The 20,499-nt window shown below is 35.7% G+C and overlaps 1 protein-coding gene across 1 annotated transcript in view; it reads right to left on the reverse strand.

The window, feature by feature from the left end:
* The window catches only part of LOC120225087 (threonine aspartase 1-like), a gene marked incomplete at its 5' end in the record, with an annotated part of 120,398 nt that overhangs the window by 23,047 nt on the left and 76,852 nt on the right, over nt 1–20,499 (reverse strand). The window contains one exon of the mRNA XM_039223311.1: nt 19,756–19,829. Coding sequence (XP_039079242.1) covers nt 19,756–19,829 — 74 coding nt within the window. The remainder of the gene's footprint in view (nt 1–19,755; nt 19,830–20,499) is intronic.

Below are 20,499 nucleotides of genomic sequence, written 5' to 3' on the forward strand. Positions count from 1 at the left end.
CAATCTTCATCCTAAATTAAATTTCTTTCTACCCCTTCAACACTACAGCACACAGTGTAGTCCAAACATGTATAGTACAGTGATGACAGCTCAAGAGCATAAAAGTCAGTCATCAGTACCTACCACTTATTGCATCCAGAAGTATTTGAAAGGAATGTAAATAGAGAGAATAGCTCAACCATATCCAAATGTCTCAATCAGTTATTACTGAAATGTTAAGTTTTCACCAATTTACAGTACTGCTTTACCTACAAGACATGAAAGTCATACATTATAACTATCATGAAAGAATTTTAATTCTTAGGATTAGACAAACTGGACACTCTAAGATGAAGGTTTTTTAAAAAACTATTATTTTTTTAATGCATGGTACTAAAATGAAAATGTATTCTAGCAGATAGATTTTGCTTAGGGTTCAAAATCTGCAACATGGGTCAATCTTAAATACCTGTGAGTGAAGCAGGCCAAGTGCAGGACTGTCATAATAGAGTGGCAGGGCCCACCAAATAGGGTGGTTACCACTGTTGCCAAATCTCTTAGAGAGTAAAACAAATCAGAAGGAAAAAAAATCATATTTTTATATAAAATTTAAATGTTGAAATATTGTATAGAAATGTTATGTAAAATTTGTATTTTGTGTAATCTTAATTTTTTATGTAATAATTTTCAGTTTTTTAAAAAAAGCTGATCTGCTGATGAACCCCACTTTTGGTCTCAAATATGGGAAGGAGAGACAGTGGGGACAAAATGCTTTGTCCAAACAACCACCTGGCCTCAAAGTTCTATCCTAAGCCTTGACATAGAGTCACTCACTAAAGATGTAACTATGGAAAGCCTACATGTGCTAAGTCCTGTGTGGTCATTGTCATTAGCACCTCCCATATATCATATGCTTGGTAGATCCAGCTCCTGTCAACTCATCAATTTAATAAAATAATGTAGTGAAAGTTCTTATAATATAAAATCAATGGGTAATACTGAATATTTAAAATCATAGAAACCAAGGGGCACCTGGATGGCTCAGTCGGTTAAGCGTCCAACTTCAGCTCAGGTCATGATCTTGTGGTTAGTGGGGTAGAGCCCCCCATCAGGCTCTGTGCTGACAGCCAGCTCAGAGCCTGGAGCCTGTTTCAGATTCTGTGTTTCCCTCTCTCTCTGACCCTCCCCTGCTCATGCTGTCTGTCTGTCTGTCTGTCTCTCTCTCTCTCTCAGAAAAAAAAAAACATTAAAAAAAATCACAGAAACCAATACTTTGTTTTGAGTAGGGAAGTTAACATGAAATAAGAATGATGCCTCGGACACAAGAAAAATCTCAAATAAACTACCTTTAACTCCTAAAGGAACTAGAAAAAGAAGAACGAAGAAGGCCCAAAGTTAGTAGAAGGAGGGAAATAATAAGATTAGAGCAGAAATAAATAAAAACAAAGGTGAAAAAAGAAAAAACAATGAGACTAAGAGCTACTTCTTTGAAAAGATAAACAAAATTGATAAACCTTTATCCAGAGTCACCAAAAAGAGAGAACTCACATAAGCAAAATAAGAAATGTAAGAGAAGTTACAGCTGACATCACAGAAATACAAAAAGTTGTAAGAGATTACTATATAAAATTATATGCCAACAAATTGGACAATCTAGAAGAAACGGTTAGATTCCTAGAAACACAACTTTCTGAGACTGGATCAGGAAGAAACAGAAAATGTAAACAGATGAATTACTAGTAATGAAATTGAATCAGTAATGAAGAAATTCCCAATAAATGAAGTTCAAGACACGATGGCTTCACAAGTGAATTCTACCAGACATTTAAACAAGAGTTCGTATCTATTCTTTTAAACTATTCTGAAGAAGAAGAAGAAGAAGAAGAAGAGGAGGAGGAGGAGGAGGAGGAGGAGGAAGGAATGCTTCCAAATTCATTCTAAGGCCAGTATTATTCTTATACCAAAACCAAACAAAGATACCACACAAAACAAAATTATAGACCAATATCCCAATACCCCTGATGAAGATAGATGTAAAAATTCTCAACAAAATATTACCAAACCAAATTCAAAAATATTCATCAAAATCAAGTGAGATTCATTTCAGTGGGGCAAGGATGGTTCAATATGTGTAAGTCAATCAGTGTGAACATTACATCAACAAAATAAAGGATAAAAATCTTATAATCACTTCAATAGATGCAGAAAAAGCATCTGACAAAATTCAGCATCCATTCATGATAAAAACTCAACAGTGTGGATACAAAATGTATCTTGACATAATAAGGGCCATAATATGACAAACCCACAGCTAATAACATACTCAGTGGTTTACAGCTAAAAGCCTTTCCCCTAAGATCGTGAACAAGATAAGGATGTGACTCCTACCACTTTTATTTAACATAGTACTGGAACTCCTAGTCATAGCAATCAGACAAAAAAAAAAAAAAAAGTCATCCATGTTGGTAAGGAAGAAGTAAAACTGTCACTATTTGCAGATGTCATGATACTATATACAGAAAATCCTAAAGACTCTACCAAAAACTATTAGAACCAATAAATGAATTGAGTAAAATTTCAGGATACAAAATCAGTATATGAACATCTGTTGTGTTTCTATACACTAATAATGAAATAGCAGAAAGGGAAATAAAGAAAACAACCCCATTTGAACTGCATTAAAGATAATATAATACCTAGGAATAAATTTACTCAAAGAAGTGAAAGACTCATAGTAGTCAAAAATGATAACATATTGAAAAACTTCCCTTCTAGTTAAAATAGCCATTGTCAGCTATAGTCAACAATATTTTAACAGTGTTGTATAGTCACAGATGATAGCTACACTTGTGGCGAGCATAGCACAACATATGGAGAAACTGAATCACTATGTTGTACAGCTGGAACTATTGTAACACTGTGCATCAACTATACTCAACAATATTTTTTAATAATAAAAACATTATGGACCTATATTCTGAAAACTAGAAGACACTGATGAAAGAAATGAAAGGTGACACAAATGGAAAGATATACCATGCTCATGGACTAAAGGAATTAATATCGTTCAAATGTCCATACTATCCAAAGCAATCTACAGATTCAATGCACTCCCTATCAAACTACCAACAGCATTTTTCACAGGAGAAAACAATCTTAAAATTTTATGGAACAACAAAGACCGTGAATAGCCAAACCAATCTTAAGAAAGAACAAAGCAGGAGGTATCATAATCCTAGATTTCAAGATTTAATACAAAACTATAGCAATCAAAACAGTACCGGCACAAAAAAACAGCCACATAAATCAAGGGAACAGACTCGAGAGCCCAGTAATAAATGCACACATATATGGTCAATTAATCTATGACAAAGGAGGCAAGAATACAATGGAGAAAAGACAGTCTCTTCAATAAATGGTGCTGGGAAAACTAAAAGGTTGCATGCAAAACAATAAAAATGGACTACTTTTACGGTACTAAAAACAAACTCAAAATGGATTAAAGACCTAAATGTATGACCTGAAACCAGAAAACTCCTAAAACACAGGCAGTAATCTCTTGGACATCAAGCTTAGCAGTATTTTTCTGATTCTGTCTTCTCAAGCAAGAGAAACAAAAGCAAAAATAAACAACTGAGGTTACATCAAACGAAAAAGCTTTTTGCACAGTGAAGAAAGCCATCAACAAGACAAAAAGGAAATGGGAAAAATGCTGCAAATGCTGTACCAATAATGAGTTAATATCCAAAATAGATAAAGAACTACAACTGAACACTAAAGAAATAAAACTGATCAAAAAATGGGCAGAAGACCTGAATAGACATTTTTCCAAAGAAGACATACAAATAGCCAACATGAAAAGATGCTCAACATTACTACTCATCAGGGAAATTCAAATCAAAACCACAATGAGATACCACTTCTTAGAATATCTAATGTCAAAAAGAGAAGAAATAACAAGTCTTGAGGAGGATGTGGAGAAAAGAGAACCCTCATGCATTATTGGTGCAAATGTAAATTGTTATAGCCAATTATGGGTAAAAAAAAAGAATGGAGGTTCCTCAAAAAAAAAAAAAACAAAACAAAAAAAAAACAAAAAAAAAAACCAGAAGAGCCACTCTATCCAGTAATTCTACTTTTGGGTATTTACCCAAAAAAAAACAAAAAAAAACCCAGAAGAGCCACTCTATCCAGTAATTCTACTTTTGGGTATTTACCCAAAAAAAAACAAAAAAAAACCCAGAAGAGCCACTCTATCCAGTAATTCTACTTTTGGGTATTTACCCAAAGAAAACAAAAACACCCTATGTTTATTGCAGTGTTATTTACAACAAGATATGGAAGCAACCTAAGTAGTCATCATAAATGTATGGATAAAGAAAGAAGATGTGGTATAGATACACAATGGAGTATTACTCGGCCACAAAAATGAATGAAATCTTGCTATTCGCAACAACATGGATGGATCCAGAGAGTATTATGGGTATTATGCCACATGAAATAAGCCAGACAAAGACAAATACCATATGATTTCACTTACATGTGCAATCTAAAAAACAATGAACAAGCAAACAACAAACAACAATGGCAAAAAAGAAACAGGCTCATAAAATAGAGAATAAACTGGTAATTACCAAGAGGGAAGGGGTGTGGGGAGGGACAACATAGGTGAAGAGAATTAAGAGGTACAAACTTCCAGTTACAAGGTAAGTCAGTCACAGGGATGAAAAGTACAGCATAGAGAGTATAATCAATAACATTGTAATACATTTATGGTGCCTATTTCATAATATTGGTATTGTGTACCTAACACTAAGTTAATAGTATCCATCAACTACACTCCAGTTAAAAAAATTTTTTGCCACAAAAACGAGAAAAGATTCCTTTCATCATTTGTCCTCTGCTTTTTAACCAAAAGAAAGAAAACAGCATTCTGCAGTCATTACTCCCTTATTGGGGGTAATGAGGGCAATCATTCTCAAGGACACTTGTCTCAGTTACAGGCCATGGTTATGTGTCCTGTGGACAGTCCGCCTTGGGAAGGTATACATATTTATTTAAAATGTTGAGTACTAAAATGTAACAAGATAACAGTCTAGTGTTCAATTCACACCTGATGTGAACTACATAGACTGATGACTATGCAACTATGTAGAGGCTGAGAAAGTAATGTTTTCATTATTTTCCATGTTGCTATAACAACAACAACAAAAAGGCTTATTCACCTCACCTCAACTAATATCCAGTATTTACAAGCCCAGGTAACAGACCTATTTTTCTTTGCAAAGATCTAAACCTATACCATGATTAAAATGAGATTTATTTGGATAAGTATGATTAATATGTCTGAAGAGATTTATGCTCATGCCAACATGGTGAATTCTCTCCTGTTTATTCTTTTTACTGCTTTGGAGCAATGTCAATGAACCATTTGGAAGAAATCGATGGCATAAGATAAATTAGGCAAAAATTACCGATTACTTTTAGAAATAAACTTGAGGTTGAGGAGACTTCTGTCTTGAAGTCTGTTTTTCACACCTTCAGTTTTATATAATCTTCTCCTGTTTGTCTAAAGGTCTTTCGAAACAGACCTAATGGGATCCTCCTGGCAGTGCTAACAGCATGGACAAGAAATACAATTTTCTATATTTGAAATTCTGGGCAAACTTGAAAGCTACACGTGAAATCAACGATTAGCCACTTTTCCTTGTGTTCCAGAAGCGTCTCTGGCAAATATCGCCGCCTGGTTGTTTTCTTAGTACACACAGCTTGTTGGTGGTACCTAACCTACCATCTTGAGGCAGTGGGCATCCTGCCAGGGATCAGGGCTCCTTCAGTATGGGGACTAAATTACCAAAAGCAGTTAAAATTTGGTTTAGACTAAGGCCAACTTATATCTAGGTGATCATCATAAATCTAACATATGTCTAGTAAACCCATATGGCCCAATAAATCCAGTAACTGAAGGCCACGGGGTACTATCATGGAGCTCTTTTAAGGAATTCACAGGCAATATACCCAAAAGTGTTCCACTGTCTACACTCAGTAGAATCTAAGAAGGTTGCCTATATGTTCAAGGTTAACACAAGAGAACTTCAACAGGAGCTAGTAAGCAATATTTTTCCCTCTTTTAAAAGAAAAATCATTCAGTTGGGTGAGCTTAACAGAAAAGCAGCAGGCAAATCTTAGAGTCCATTAAAAAAAACATAGGTTTGTGATGCCATCAAGCTGATAGACCTCTAGTCAGGCAGCGTCTGAAAGGGCATTACTATCATATAAGCCTGAACTGCAGGGCTGGAGGCTGTGTGTGTTTTCTTGTAACTTCAAGCAATTTTTTTTTTTCTGAGATTTCTAAATTCACTCATTAGACGATTTATACATACAAGTTAGAGTTACATTTTGTCAAATGGAATAACTGCTACCATCTCCTCCAGAGATGCAGGATGGAAACCTAGGAGGTACTGCTCTTGTCACAGACGGTATGAGAGGCACCTCTCGGAGAACAACTGTAGTGTATAGAAGGCTGCGGAGCTGTGCCGTGCGAAGGCCCCGAGACAGTCTCTACAACTTCTACTCTCACTGTCTCCTCCTACCACTACCACCATCACCAACACCCAGTTATCATTTATGTAGCTCTACTACATGCACTTCAGTTATATTATTCAATTAATTTTCATGATGCTATGAGAGCATCAGTAGTATTCTCACTTTTTTTAAAAATAGTTTATTGTCTGGGGATGAGCACTGAGTGTTATGTGGAAACTAATTTGACAATAAACTATTTGTAAAAAAAAAAAATTAAAAAAATAGTTTATTGTCAAGTTGGTTTCCATGTAACACCCAGTGCTCATCCCCACAAGTGCCCCTCTCTGTGCCCATCCCCCCTTCCCCTCCCCCACCCCATCTGCCCTCAGTTTGTTCTCAGCATTCAAATGGTTTGTCTCCCTCCCTCTCCCCAACTATTTTTCCCCTTCTTCTCCCCCATGGTCCATGGTTCATGGGGGAGAAGAAGTAGTATTCTCACTTTAAATAAAAGGAAGCCGCGGTGCCTGGGTGGCTCAGTCAGTTGAGCATCTGACTTTGGCTCAGGTCATGATCTAACTTGTGAGTTCGAGCTCTCCATTGGGCTCTGTGCTGACAGCTCAGAACCTGGAGCCTGCTTCAGATTCTGTGTCCCTCTCTTCGTTCTGCCCCTCCCTTGCTCATGTTCTGTCTCTCTCTCTCTCAAGAATAAATAAAACATAAAACATACATACATACATACATACATAAAAGGAAGCCAAGGGTCAGAGTTGTAACCTGCCCCAAGTTATAAAAGCAGGATCAAAATCCAAGTCTGGCTAACTACAAGCTCATTCTTGTTATCATTACACGACACTTAAAGACAGGCTCACTATTACCTTTCTTTTTAAAAAATAGAGATTTAATTTAGATATGATAAAATGTATACATGTTAAGTAAAGCATTTGATGATTTTGACCATCTGTATGAGCGTGAAACTGAAACCAAAACCTAAACAGAAAATATCCATGTGAACTATATTTCTATTACACCCCAAATTCCGTTGTGCTCCTTTTCCTGAAGCAACCACTTTTGGATTTCTATCATCTATCATACTTAAATAAATGGAATGATTCACAAAGTAGTCTTTTGTGTCTGGCTGTATTCACTCAACGTAATGTTTTTAGGTTTGTTTGTTTGTTTGTTTTGAAAGGTATACCAAAGAATTTATTTAGCTTTCTGAGGATTTACTTTCACAATGGTATAAACCCTTGGCATAAAATTTCATAAACTGCTTTACTTAGGTAAATATCTAGGTTGATATTACAAGACTATCAGAAATTGTTAGACAAAGTTAATGGTTGCTAGGATTTGCAAACATAATCATATAAAGGTAAAATAAACCAAAGGACAAGACTTTTTAATACCCCTCAAAACCTAAAAAATTATAATTTTCATCATTTATTCCTAGGTTATATCCATGTGGATCTCTGAATTTATTTTCCATTTTACACTTTCTGACATTTTCTCTGAATAAAGATTACAAATAGTCTTTCGTATTTTTTCTTCCCAGTCTCAACACCCCCAAGAACCCTGCTTTACATTGGTTATACTGTTATCTTTCAGAGAAGATACACTTACATAGCGCAGTACACTTGTAAGGAAAAAAATGTTAGAGGACTAAAAAGACTTAAAAGGATAATTATTTCACTGATCCTCATCCAACTTGCAAAAGAAAATTTCTCTAAAACAGCAATTCTACCTAATAAAATTTTTTCCCTCTCTAAACACACTGAAAAAAAATAAAATTATGAATAACTTATGATAGGTTACTAGGTATTGTGTGCTTTTAACCATTCAACACTGGAATACTTGATAAACAATTAGGTAAGCTTGTTGAAGAAGCTAACCAAGACACATAAATTAGAAGATACTGCTATCCATCTAAATTTTCTTTCATTTTTTTTAAGACCATTTTATTAAATAAAGTTGCTGAATGTACACTTTATTGTCATTTTAGGGGTCCTTTACTGTAAAGACAATTCTTTTATCTGATAACAACAGCAGCAGCCACATCGATAGTGATTATTCCAGACCTCCCTGTAGGATACATTCAGGGTTTTCCCAAGACACAAGTTTCCTTGAATTTCTGAGGCAGTGTTTTTATAAATCCTGCAGTGTCTTATGAACCCTGCTACATCAACAAATGTGGTGATTTACTCCCTTAGAACGTTGCAAAATTGCAGAAGAGAGAGATGTATTCCTGCTGATCTCAAAGCTTCCGTTATATCCAGTTTAGGATTGTCTCTTCCACCAGAGAACATGACCTTTAGCTTTATGGGGAGTCTCAAAATCAGTTAAGTTCTCTGACTTTGGTCTTCTTTTCTAAAGTTGATTTTTACAATTGTAGGTTCCTTGCATTTCCATAGAAATTTTGAAGCCAGCTTGTCAATTCCTTATTAAAAAAACAGCTGGAATTTTTATTGGGATTGCTTTGAATCTATGGGTGCATTTGGAAAGAATGACTATCTTAGCCTTACTGAGACTTGCAATCCATGAACATGCATATTTTCTCCATTTGCTTAGGTTTTCTTTTATTTCTCTAAGCAACATTTTGTAGTTTTCAGAGGACAGGACTTGCACATCATGTCATTCCATGGCACTTGAGAATAACTACAGTTTCTACTGCTTTTCCAATTTTTGTTTTTTATTTCTTTTTCTTGCTTTATTGTACTGGTTAGGAATTCCAGTAAAATAATAAATAGATGTAATGAGAGTGGATCTTCCCATTGCCTGTTCTCAATGTTAGAAAGAAAGTGTCCAGTGTTTCAACAATTAGCATGATTTTAACTGTAGGTTTTTGGGAGATGCCTTTTATCAGATTAAGGTATTTACCAGATTTCTGGTATTGCAAGGATTTTATCATGAATGGAAGTTGAAATGAGCATATGCTATCTAGACTGATCATATGTTTTTTCTCATTTATTTTGGTAATACAATATATTACATTGGTTGATATTTTTAGCACATTTATTGAGATATTTGAACAGATTTGTTCACATACCATAAAACTCAGCCTTTAAATAAGTGTTCAACTTAATACTTTTAGCATATTTGCAAAGTTGTGCAGCTCCAATTCCAGAAGACTTTTATCACTTAAAAAACAAAAAGCCTCTACCCATTAGCACTCTCCCACTCTCCTCCCCCACCAACTCTGGCAACCACTAATCTACAATTTGTCACATTTTGTTTATCCATTCATCAGTTGGTGGATATTTGTTTCCCCTTCAGAGCTATCATCAATAATGCTGCTATAAACATTTGTACACAGTTTTTGTGTGGTCATCATTTCAGTTCTCATGGGTATACATGTGAGAGTGGAATTGCTGGTTTATTAGGTAACTCTAGGTTTAATTTGTTTTTTGTTTTTTGTTTTGTTATTGCTTCAATAAGCAGAAGACACTGAATTTTGTATCTTTATTTTCTACTTGCTCTTCCTAAATTCATAATTCTGAGAATTTAATAGTTTACCTCCTTGGATTGTCTAGGTCTACATCATATTGCAAGACAGTGGTGCTTTCTTGCCTGTTCCTTTCTTTTCAGAGGTTATAGCTCTTGTTTCGATTCCATGTTCATTATATTGGTTTGAATATTCAGAAGAGTTTCAAATAGTAGGAGTGATACTTTGACAGGTTTAATTTTTTAAGGAAGTGCCCAATTGTTTTCCAAAGTAGCTGTACCATGCTACATTCCCACCAGCAATATATGAAGGGGTATTGCCAACACTTGCTATTGTTCATCTTTTTTATTATACTCATCTTGGAGGATGTGAAATGATATCTAATTGTAGTTTTGGTTTGCATTGCTCTAAAGACTACTGATGCTGAGCATTTTTCGTGTACTAATTGGCTATTTATATATCTTCTTTGCAGAAATGTCTAGGGGCGCATGGCTGGCTTAGTCAGTTAAGCATCCGACTCTTGATTTCGGCTCAGGTCATGATCTCACAGTTTTTGTGAGTTTGAGTCCCACATCAGACTCTGCACTGACCATGCAGAGCCTGCTAGGATTCTCTCTCTCTCTCTCTCTCTCTCTCCCCTCCTCCCACCACACTCTCTCTCAAAATTAAAAAAAAAAAGTCTATTCAAACCCTTTGCCCATTTTTGTCTTTTTATTGTTGAATTGAAAGAGTTCTTCATATATTTTGAATACAAACTTCTTGCCAAATACATTTATTTCCCTATTCTGTGGGTTGTCTTTTTATTTTCTTGATGATGTCCTTTGAAGCACAAAAGTTATTAATTTTGATGACATCCTATTTATCTATTTTTTTTCTTTTGTAACTTGTGTTTTTGGGGTCACAGTGGGGAAAAACATTGCTTAATCCAAAGTCATGAAGATTTACTCCTGATTTCTTCTAAGAATTGTATAGATTCAGCTCTTACATTTTGGCCTCTGATCCACTCTGAGTTAATTTTTATACAGCGTGTGAAGTAAGTTTTCAACTTCATTCTTTGGTGTATAGATATATACATACATTTTGGGATCAACTGTTGACACTGATTGGGTTTTTTTCTTAATGTTTATTTAGTTTGACAGAGAGAGAGCACCTATGGGCGTATGTGCGTGCACAAAGGGGAAGGGCAGAGGGAGAGAGGAGAGAGAGAATCCCAAGCAGGCTCCATGCTGTCAGCACAGAGCCCATTGCAGGGCTCAATCCCATGAACCATGAGATCATGACCTCAGCTGAAACCAAGAATCATATACTTAACTGGCTGGGCCACCCAGGCACCCCAGCACTGATTGGTTTTTAAATATTAATTCAACTGTATACTCTTGGAAAAAAGAATTTACTTGGTGTGTATTTATGGTGTGTATGTGTGTGCATATATTTTTAGATTTTTAATCCTAAATTAATAATTAACTTACTAAGAATGCCTACACCTATGTTTATGAAGGATATTGGTCTGTAGTTTTCCATGCTTGTCACATATTTGTCAAAATTTGATATGGAGATTACCCTCACATCATAAAATGGGTTAGAAAGCATTCCCCCTACTTTGTTTTACCAAAAGATTTTGTGAAAGACTGTATTATTTCTTCTTTATTTTTTAAAGTTTATTTGAGACAGAGAGAGAGCATGTGCACATGAGTGGGCGAGGGGCAGAGAGAGGGAGGGAAAGAGAGAGAATCCCAAGCAGGCTCTACACCAGCAGTGTAGGGGCTTGAACTCACAAACCAAGCCCTGAAATCATGACCTGAGCCAAAACCAGAGTCAGATGCTTAATCGACTGAGCCACCCAGGTGCCCCAATTTCTTCTTGCCCCTTTGGGTATGAAGTTTTCCTTGTGAGAAGATTTTGATGATACATTCAATTTCTTAAATATGTATACACTTTTTTCCAATTTTCTGTGTTAGATTTCTGAAGTTGGGTTTTTTCCCAAGGAATTTATGAATTTCATCTAAGTTATTGAATGTATTATAATAAAGTTGCTCATTTTTAAAAATGTTTATTCACATATTTTGAGAGAGAGAGACAGAGCATGAGCAGGGGAGGGGCACAGAGAGAGAGAGGGAGACACAGCATCTGAAGCAGGCTCTAGGCTCTGAGCTGTCAGCACAGAACCAGATGTGGGGCTCGAACCTACTAACTGCAAGATCATGACCTGCGCTGAAGTCAGGTGCTTAGCCAACTGAGCCACCCAGGAACCCCTAAAGTTACTCATTGTATCATCCATTTAATATCTGTAGGATCTATGATTCTGCACTGATATTCCCTTTTTATCCCTGATATTGGTAATTTGTATTATTTTCTCCTTCCTGACCATTTTTTCTAAGGTTACATCAATTTTATTAACTTTTTTCAAAGAACCAGTTTCTGGCTTTGTTGATTTTTCCCTATTTTTTACTTTCTACCTTATTTTTATTTTTTTATCTTGATTATTTTGTATTTACTCTCCTTATATCTTCCTAAGATGGAAATTTGACTCATTTATTTAAATTTTGTCTTCTGGTATTAGCATTTAAGGATACACTTTTTCTTTTAATGTTCTCATTGTATACTATAAATTCTAACATGTTTCCATCATCATTTTATTTGAAGTGATTCCTAATTTTCTTTTGGTGAGTATTCCTTGTAAACTTGAAAATAATAAATTATTGAATGGGGACTCTATAAATATCACTTAAGTCAAGACGGATCACAGTGCTGTTCATATATTTACTAATTTTTATTCTTATTACTGAGAGAGGAATGTTAAAATTTCCAACTACACCGTAGATTTGTCGATTCCTTCTCTATAGTTCTCTCAATTTTTTAAAAAAATATTTTTATTTATTTCTAGGAGAGAGAGAGAGAGATAGCGAGAGCAGGGGAGGCTCAGAGAGAGAGGGAGACACAGACTGTGAAACAGGCTCCAGGCTCTGAGCTGGCAGTCAGCACAGAGCCCGACGCGGGGCCCGAACCCACGAACCGCGAGATCACGACTCAAGCGAAAGTCGGACGCTTAACCGACTAAGCCACCCAGGCGCCCCTATAGTTCTCTCAATTTTTACTTCCTTTACTAGATACATACACCATTAGAATTTTTATGACTTCTTAGTGATTGACCATATTATCAATATGAAATATCCTGCTTCACCTTAGAATGTTTCCTATGTCTGACATTAATATAATCATACCAACTTTCTTATGCTTAGTGTTTGCAGATACATTTTTTTCTATAATTTTACTACTAATTTTGTCTGAATCTTTCTATTCAATGTAAGTTTCTTATAAACACCACATGTTCGGTCTTCTAAGATTTTTTTTTCAATCTGAAAATCTCTGCGTTTTAAATTGAATGTTTCGTTTATTCACATTTAATGTAATTATTATCACTGAGTTTAAGTCTTATAGTATTTGTTTCCTATTTGTCTTATATGTTCTTTGTTTTTCTGTTCCTCTTTTCCTACCAATTTTTTGGTTAGTATTTTGTAGTATACTTTTGTATATGTCTTGCATTGATCTTTTTAACATAACTTTTTTGTTATGTTTAAATTTGTTACTCTAGAAATTAGAAAAGCACACTTATCTCAAACTACATTACAATGCTAACATAAGAACTTTACAGCTATATAAATCCTAATGCACACAATTTAGACCACTTGTCATAGTTCCATAGGTCAGACACTCTTTTCAGTTTCTTAGATTCATTTTCTTGTTTGTATTTAACTTTGGACAATTTCTCCTGACTGGTTCTCAAGTTTACTAATCATATTTTCCACTCCAATTTCCTGTTAAGCCCATAGAATAAGTACTTTTTTGACATTGTATTTTTCCATTATACCATTTCAATTTTGTTATTTCTTTTTGAGGTTATCATAATTATTTTATTATCCTTCTCTGCTAATTCCAACATCCAGGTCATCTATGAATAAGTTTCCATTGACTAATTTTTCTCTGCTTCTTCAGAGGACTCAATTTTTATTGTATGATAGACACTGTATATAAAATAATAGTAAATTATATTTAAAATGGATACTATTTATCCTAAGAAAATGGCACACCTTCTTCCTCTTGGTTAGGACTCTGAGTCAGTCTAATCTCTAGTGAGCTGGTTCTGGGTTTTGTGGTAGGTTTAGATTCAGTTCAGTATTGGCTAATATTCTGAGGTCTGGATCAGGGATTCCCCTTAAGCAAAGTCTAGAATCTGAGCCCTGATTAGACTCTGAAGATTTCTCTATGTCTTATAATCCAGCTGCCAGTATTCTAATCATGGGAGAGTTCTCTTTGTTTATAGCCCAGCCACCAGATTTCTGGGATGCTTAGAGGTGTTCTCTTCACTCTTGATAATCACCCCCAGCTTTCCATGCCATAGCATATTTCTTCACCCTGTTCCCCAGGCATTAGCCTTCAGTAGTACACTGCTTTGAAGGTCCTATACACCTTGCAGGAATAAGGAAGGTTTCTTCTCATTTCTTTTGTTTTATCCCAGCCTTCTCTTGCAACTGCCTTGCACTTGATAAAGGGCCACTCTACCCCAAGGAGATGTCTCTCAACTCTCTTGCTCTATCTCCAGTCTTTCTGTGGCCACTGCCATGTACTTGGTGTAAATCCTATACACCTTGATGAATCATTCAATTCTTTACCATGCTCTAAGCCTTTGGTGTACTCACTTGGTGAAGGCTTCATAGGGAAGAACTGGTAGTGGGTGCGAGACTCACCCTATAACTGGGGCTTCTTAGGATTTTAAGCTGTCACACATGTGGCCATAAATAGTTCATTAAAAGTTTGGCTGGTTTCTCTTTATATTCTTCTGTGTCAGTTTTATTCTTCTTCCTGATGTTCTGCCAGAAATAAATCAGTCAAGAGATTTTATCCTCTCCTAAAAATGGTTTGTCTCTTTCTGAGACTTAGTTCATTCAGGTTTTTCTAGCATATTCAGCCTTATGGATGATTTTTTTAAAATTTATGATTTTATAGTTTATCCAGCTCATTCTCATTGTGGGGAGTAGGAGCAACAGTCTCTTTCTCAATTCCTTTGATAACTCCTTCTTGTCTACCTCACATTTTGTATTTGTCTTCCTCCTAGACTTTATTTGAGTGGTACATTAAGCCTAACAAAAAAAACTCTCAGAAATCCCATATGTTCTATCCTTTTTACATAGATGTTTATTGAGGTTATTTTTTTAAGCCTCAGACACTATCTTCAAAAAAGACAAAACACGGTAAATACTATGTTTGGATTGCAAAAATTCTACTGAGAATTGAATAGAAACATATCTGCTTATATAATCTGGAATGTAGAATTTAGAATTTTGCAGACTGGAGGCAAGTATCTAGAGGTACTAATATGTGCAAGTATCTAGAGGGTCATAATATATGCAAATATCTGTAATGTATGCAATATATACATTACATCTATATATATACATATACATATATACACATATACAAACATATATACACATATACAAACATATATACATGTGTATATATATATATACACATACATGTATATAGGACTTAATAGGGTCCAGTCATCTGTATTCAGAGAGACAGATTTTGTTTCTTTGTTGTTACCACACCTTATTCCAGAAAGGACTTAAGGCATAGTAAGGTATTCTTATTCTCATTTTACAGACGAGGCCCCTGAGATCACAAGAAGCAGAGTGATCACTCCAAGTGTGCAGAGTAGAGGGGAAACCCAGGCTCCAGCTTCTTGGCATCACACTCATTCCATTACTCACTCATTTCAAAACTAATCAAATGTGCCATAATATCCAAGAGTGATATAATTTTTAAATTGTCTAAGCAAAAATAATATCAAAATTACAGAATAGTTAGAGGAACATCCATACATCCTATATCCAGGTTCACCTATTGATAACATTTTGCTCCATTAATTTGTAATTTGCTTTCCATCCATCCTCCACATATTTTTTCTGAACCATCAAAACAAGATATTGTATACATGATGGCCCTTTATCCCTAGATACTTCAGCCTGCATTTGCTAAGAGTGAGGATATTTCTTTATGTACCACAGTAAAATTTAACAAATTTAACAATGATACATCATTTTTTACTATTTATATTCCGATTCTGTAAACTGACCTAATAATGCATTTATAGCATTCCCCCCTTCCCATATAGGATCCAGTCTAGGATCAGGTATTACATTTAGTTGTCAAGACTCTAGTATTGTTTAATGTGGAGCATTTCCCTGAGCCTTTGTCTTTTATGACACTGACATTTTTGAAGAATATAATCCTTTTTTTTCTCTCTTCATAGAATGTTCCTCATTTTAGATTTGTCTGATGTTTCCTTGTGCTTAGATTCAGGTTATGTACTTCCAGATGGAATACTATAAGAGTGATGTTGTGTCTTTCTCAGGTTATCACATCTAGAGGCACACATGATGTCCATCTGCCCCTCACTGGTCACGTTAATTTTGATCACAAGGTCAAGCTGTTGCCTGGTTTCCCCAGTATATATTTATTTGTCTTTGCAACTAAAAAGAAATCTGTGGGGAGACACGTTAAGATCATAAAACAGCCTGCTCTTCCTCAAGAATGGATTTTTTTCTATAACAGTATTTTCACTATTGTTATAAAAACTGACCTCTACATAGTAAAAGAAACCTAGGTTTCATTTATTATGCTTGAATAAGTTCTGTGACAGTCTTAACATCTGTTTTAATTACAGCAGTCCATGCACACTGGGTGTTTACTAAAAACTGTTCACTAGCTACTATCTGGGTAGGATATAGGCAATCTGACTTTTAAATCCAACTGGTATCAATACCCTAATTTTGATTTAATAAAAAAGTCTCTTTAACTTATGTTACAAGATTTAGAAATTAAAGAATATAATTGAAAGAATGTTCTATAAAAAAGAGAAGGAAACAAAGAAATTTGTAAAAGAACCTACCTCTTCTATTTATTCAATTCATATATGAATTTTGGTTATAATATTTATTATCCAGTCTTTTTAAAGCAGTATGATTTTGAGGTGAGCTTTAAATCAAGGCCTTAACTTGGATTGAACATAGCTAGTTTAAATAAAATGTTTGAATAGCCAGGTGGTTTAGTTTCTGAGGTTGGTAATAAGAAGTCAAAAAAAAAAAAAAAAAAAAAAACCCCAAAAACAAACACAACTTTTTTAGAAATAGTTCTTAAATTTAAAAAATGTGTGTGTTTTGTTGTTTGGTTTTGGGTTTTGTTTTAGTTTTTAAAGATGCCTTGTTTCTCATTTTGCTACCATGGACCTCAACATTATGTAAGAGCATGTTTTGCAAACCAGTCATCATGCTGAACGGGCATACCATTAATTCAGCAATTTTTTCACTGAAGTCAGGAAACCAGAGGGGTAGGCCAAAGGCTTTCTCTCTTAAAAGGAATACAAACTTTGCTATTGCTCCTTTCTCTCTGGAGGCCAGCTTCTCATTTATAACACTGTCTTACTTGCAATACAATAAAATTCCAACCTTTATGACAAAAGAGATGGCTTTTTGATCAATAGAATTCAGCAGCCAAAGCATTAGTGTTTTTGGGTTTTTTTTCTTTCTTTCTGGAAAGCATTTGTAGCCACAGGCTCAAAGGAGGAAGAAAGGGAGAGGGATTAACTCTCTGCAAGGAAGGTCAAAAACATAATTTACAAGTGAGGCAAGAGGAGCAGCTGTATCTGTTGGCCCAATCAAGACTACCAGCTGGAGAATTTACCAGCAATATGAAAACCACATCGACCAGATGTCAAGCAATGCAGCTAGAGGCCAAACATCTTTGGACTCAATGCAGGACTCTCCACTCTCTTTATCACCCATATTTCATGTTAAATAGTAAGGTGCCTTCCACAGGCCATGAGCAGGGATAACTGGAACATTTCCACACAAGGGACTTAAATAACATGACAGTACCCCCCACCACACTGGCTTAAATACTGAAGCCCACCTCCTACTTGTTCTTTTATTAAAAAGCAATTTTAGCTCAGAGTCAGTATGTATGGGGTAAGAGAAACTTAAATGGCTATAAGCCATTCTTGCGGCTTATTAGGCTTGTTTATATTTGGGAATTACTTTGTCATTGGGAAGAAAAGTATGTTCTGAAAATACTTATTTGAATAATCATTTTTCCACTCATTCTTTAAACCCATGCTGCTCAACACAGTCGCTGTTTTGCCACATGTGGTTATCTAAATTAAAACTAAGTAATTTAGAGGCACCCGTGTAGCTCAGTCAGTTGAGCATCCGACTTTAACTCAGATCATGATCTCACACCTCATCGGTTTGAGCCCTTCATTGGGCTTTGCACCGACAACATGGAGCCTGCATTGGATTCTGTGTCTCCCTCTCTCTCTGCCACTCCCCCGCTCATGCACATGCTCTCTCTCTTTCTCTCTCTCTCTCAAAAAATAAATAAACATTAAAAAAAAACCCTAAATAATTAATTTAAGCTAATTTAAAGTTCTGTTCCTCAGGTATACTAGCCATATTTCAGTGCTCAATAGCCACATGTGACTAGTGGGTATTCCACTGGACAATACAATATAAATAGAAAACATTTCAGTCATTACAGAAAATTCTATTAGGTAGTATTGCTTGAAACTCAAAAATCACCTTTAAAGCAAGCAATTATAATACTCTTCTATATATACTATGAAACAAAGCAATCTCTGTGCATTCTCTTATGAAATAAGCCTACTAGTACAATGTGATAATCATATTAGTTGAGGGTAAGATAAAGGGGAGGAGAACTCAGTAACACTGTTACAAATATAAGCCAATCTTTGTCTTATGAAATGCTCCTGTATGCTGTACTCCCAGAAGTCCTGTGATGTGACTGGCTTGCTGGATAATATACAAAGGCCAGTCTGGACGGGTTAGTTATATGACAATTAAGCAATAAACTGACATGTACCCTTAATTTACTACATGCATCTTTAATTTGTTAATGATTCAGTCTATATCTGACAGTTTCTATCAGAAGTTTCCTTACTTATATTTCCCAATGTGCAAAATAAACGTGTCCTTTAAAAAAGAGGCTGCCCAACTTCACAGCTTTGCAATTGAGGCACTTTAAAGCCAAGTAAACATCATATGCCAGAGCTGTTTCTAAAACTTTTACGAACAAGAAGAACATAAGGCCAGTATAAAATAAAACCCACAAATTATATTTCTTACTCCCAGACTCACCCATCGTGGCTGTAGGGAAACCAAGCAACTCACAAGGTGCTGTGTATGTCTGTATGATTGTTGTGACTCACGGAGGGATGCATGCCACAGGCACGTGTCGCCCAGAGCACAGACCTTTGACTCTTCCCACAAGGGCACCATGCCAGGGTATGCCAGAACACACCAGAGCACTAGACAAGTTGTATGTGTAAGCACATTGGCTGCCTCTGCCCTTGCACATGTATCTTCCCTCGGTTTCCTTGATCTATTCCAACACTCCCTGCAAAATCACCCAGCCCTGTCGGTACATAGCTCTCCTCCCATTTTCTCTTCTCAATCCTCAGTTTCTTCTTTTCCAATTATTCACAATAGATGAGGAAGGACAAGATGAAAATAAAAGGGGGGGTTGGTGTTTCCTAATCTCCCCTGCTTTGTCATTAAAAGCTCCAAAGATCTGCTGTTTTTCTTTGGCATCGTTAATGGTTCTTAATCAGATTCTCATAAAATCACAGAGCTACTACTGCCCAACAGAAGCTGAAAAATTTCATTTGTATCAACTTAGCTGGTTAGAGGTTCACGCAGCAGCTGCAAGTTTTCAGGTTATGCCCCAGTTTTCCCGCATACCTTGGCTTTCCCATCCTGGGCTGACATGTATCCAACACACATGCTCTCTGTCGTGTGGCTCCACAGAAATTCCACTGCCATGGAAGAGAACACAAGTAGGTACATTCAGATCACAGATGGAAAATAAATCTCTGCTTTTTAATAGAACAGTTAAAGATAGCTTTATATTTAACACACTCAGTTCCCTACTTTCCATTTCGTCCTTCATAAATGTCAAGATGATTTAGTACTCAAAACTGTGTAATGCCATTTACTGTGAAATGAAAAATGTATTTCTTTCTTGTCAAAACTTATGATTATTACATTTAAAATAAGTGGTCTTCTGTTTGAAACTTATAACCTTAAATACACACATGCACCATACATTCATACGTACAGTACACAATGCTTTAGCACATGTAATATTCCATAATGTAGTTTCCCTACACACACACACACACACACACACACACACACACACACACACACAGAGTCTTGGTTTTTAAATACCATTCTCCATGAAAAGGAACCAGGATTCCTTGGAGAATGTTCATTCCAGGGCTGGGGTAGAGAAAATATAAAATGAATCTGTAATATCTTTTTGTGTGTCAGAGGTAAGAAAGCTCAAAGAATGATGACAACTTATCAAAATGACCCAGAGGTCAGCCTGAAGGGGCTTCCACTGCCCTAATCTGTGTTGATCTAAGTACCAAAATAAGAACCAATGAACCCATACTAAGGCAAATAAATAAATAAATGAATAAA

The sequence above is a fragment of the Hyaena hyaena genome, unplaced genomic scaffold (genome assembly GCF_003009895.1).
Source record: "Hyaena hyaena isolate Hyena2069 unplaced genomic scaffold, ASM300989v1 scaffold_1317, whole genome shotgun sequence".
Lineage (NCBI taxonomy): Eukaryota > Metazoa > Chordata > Mammalia > Carnivora > Hyaenidae > Hyaena > Hyaena hyaena.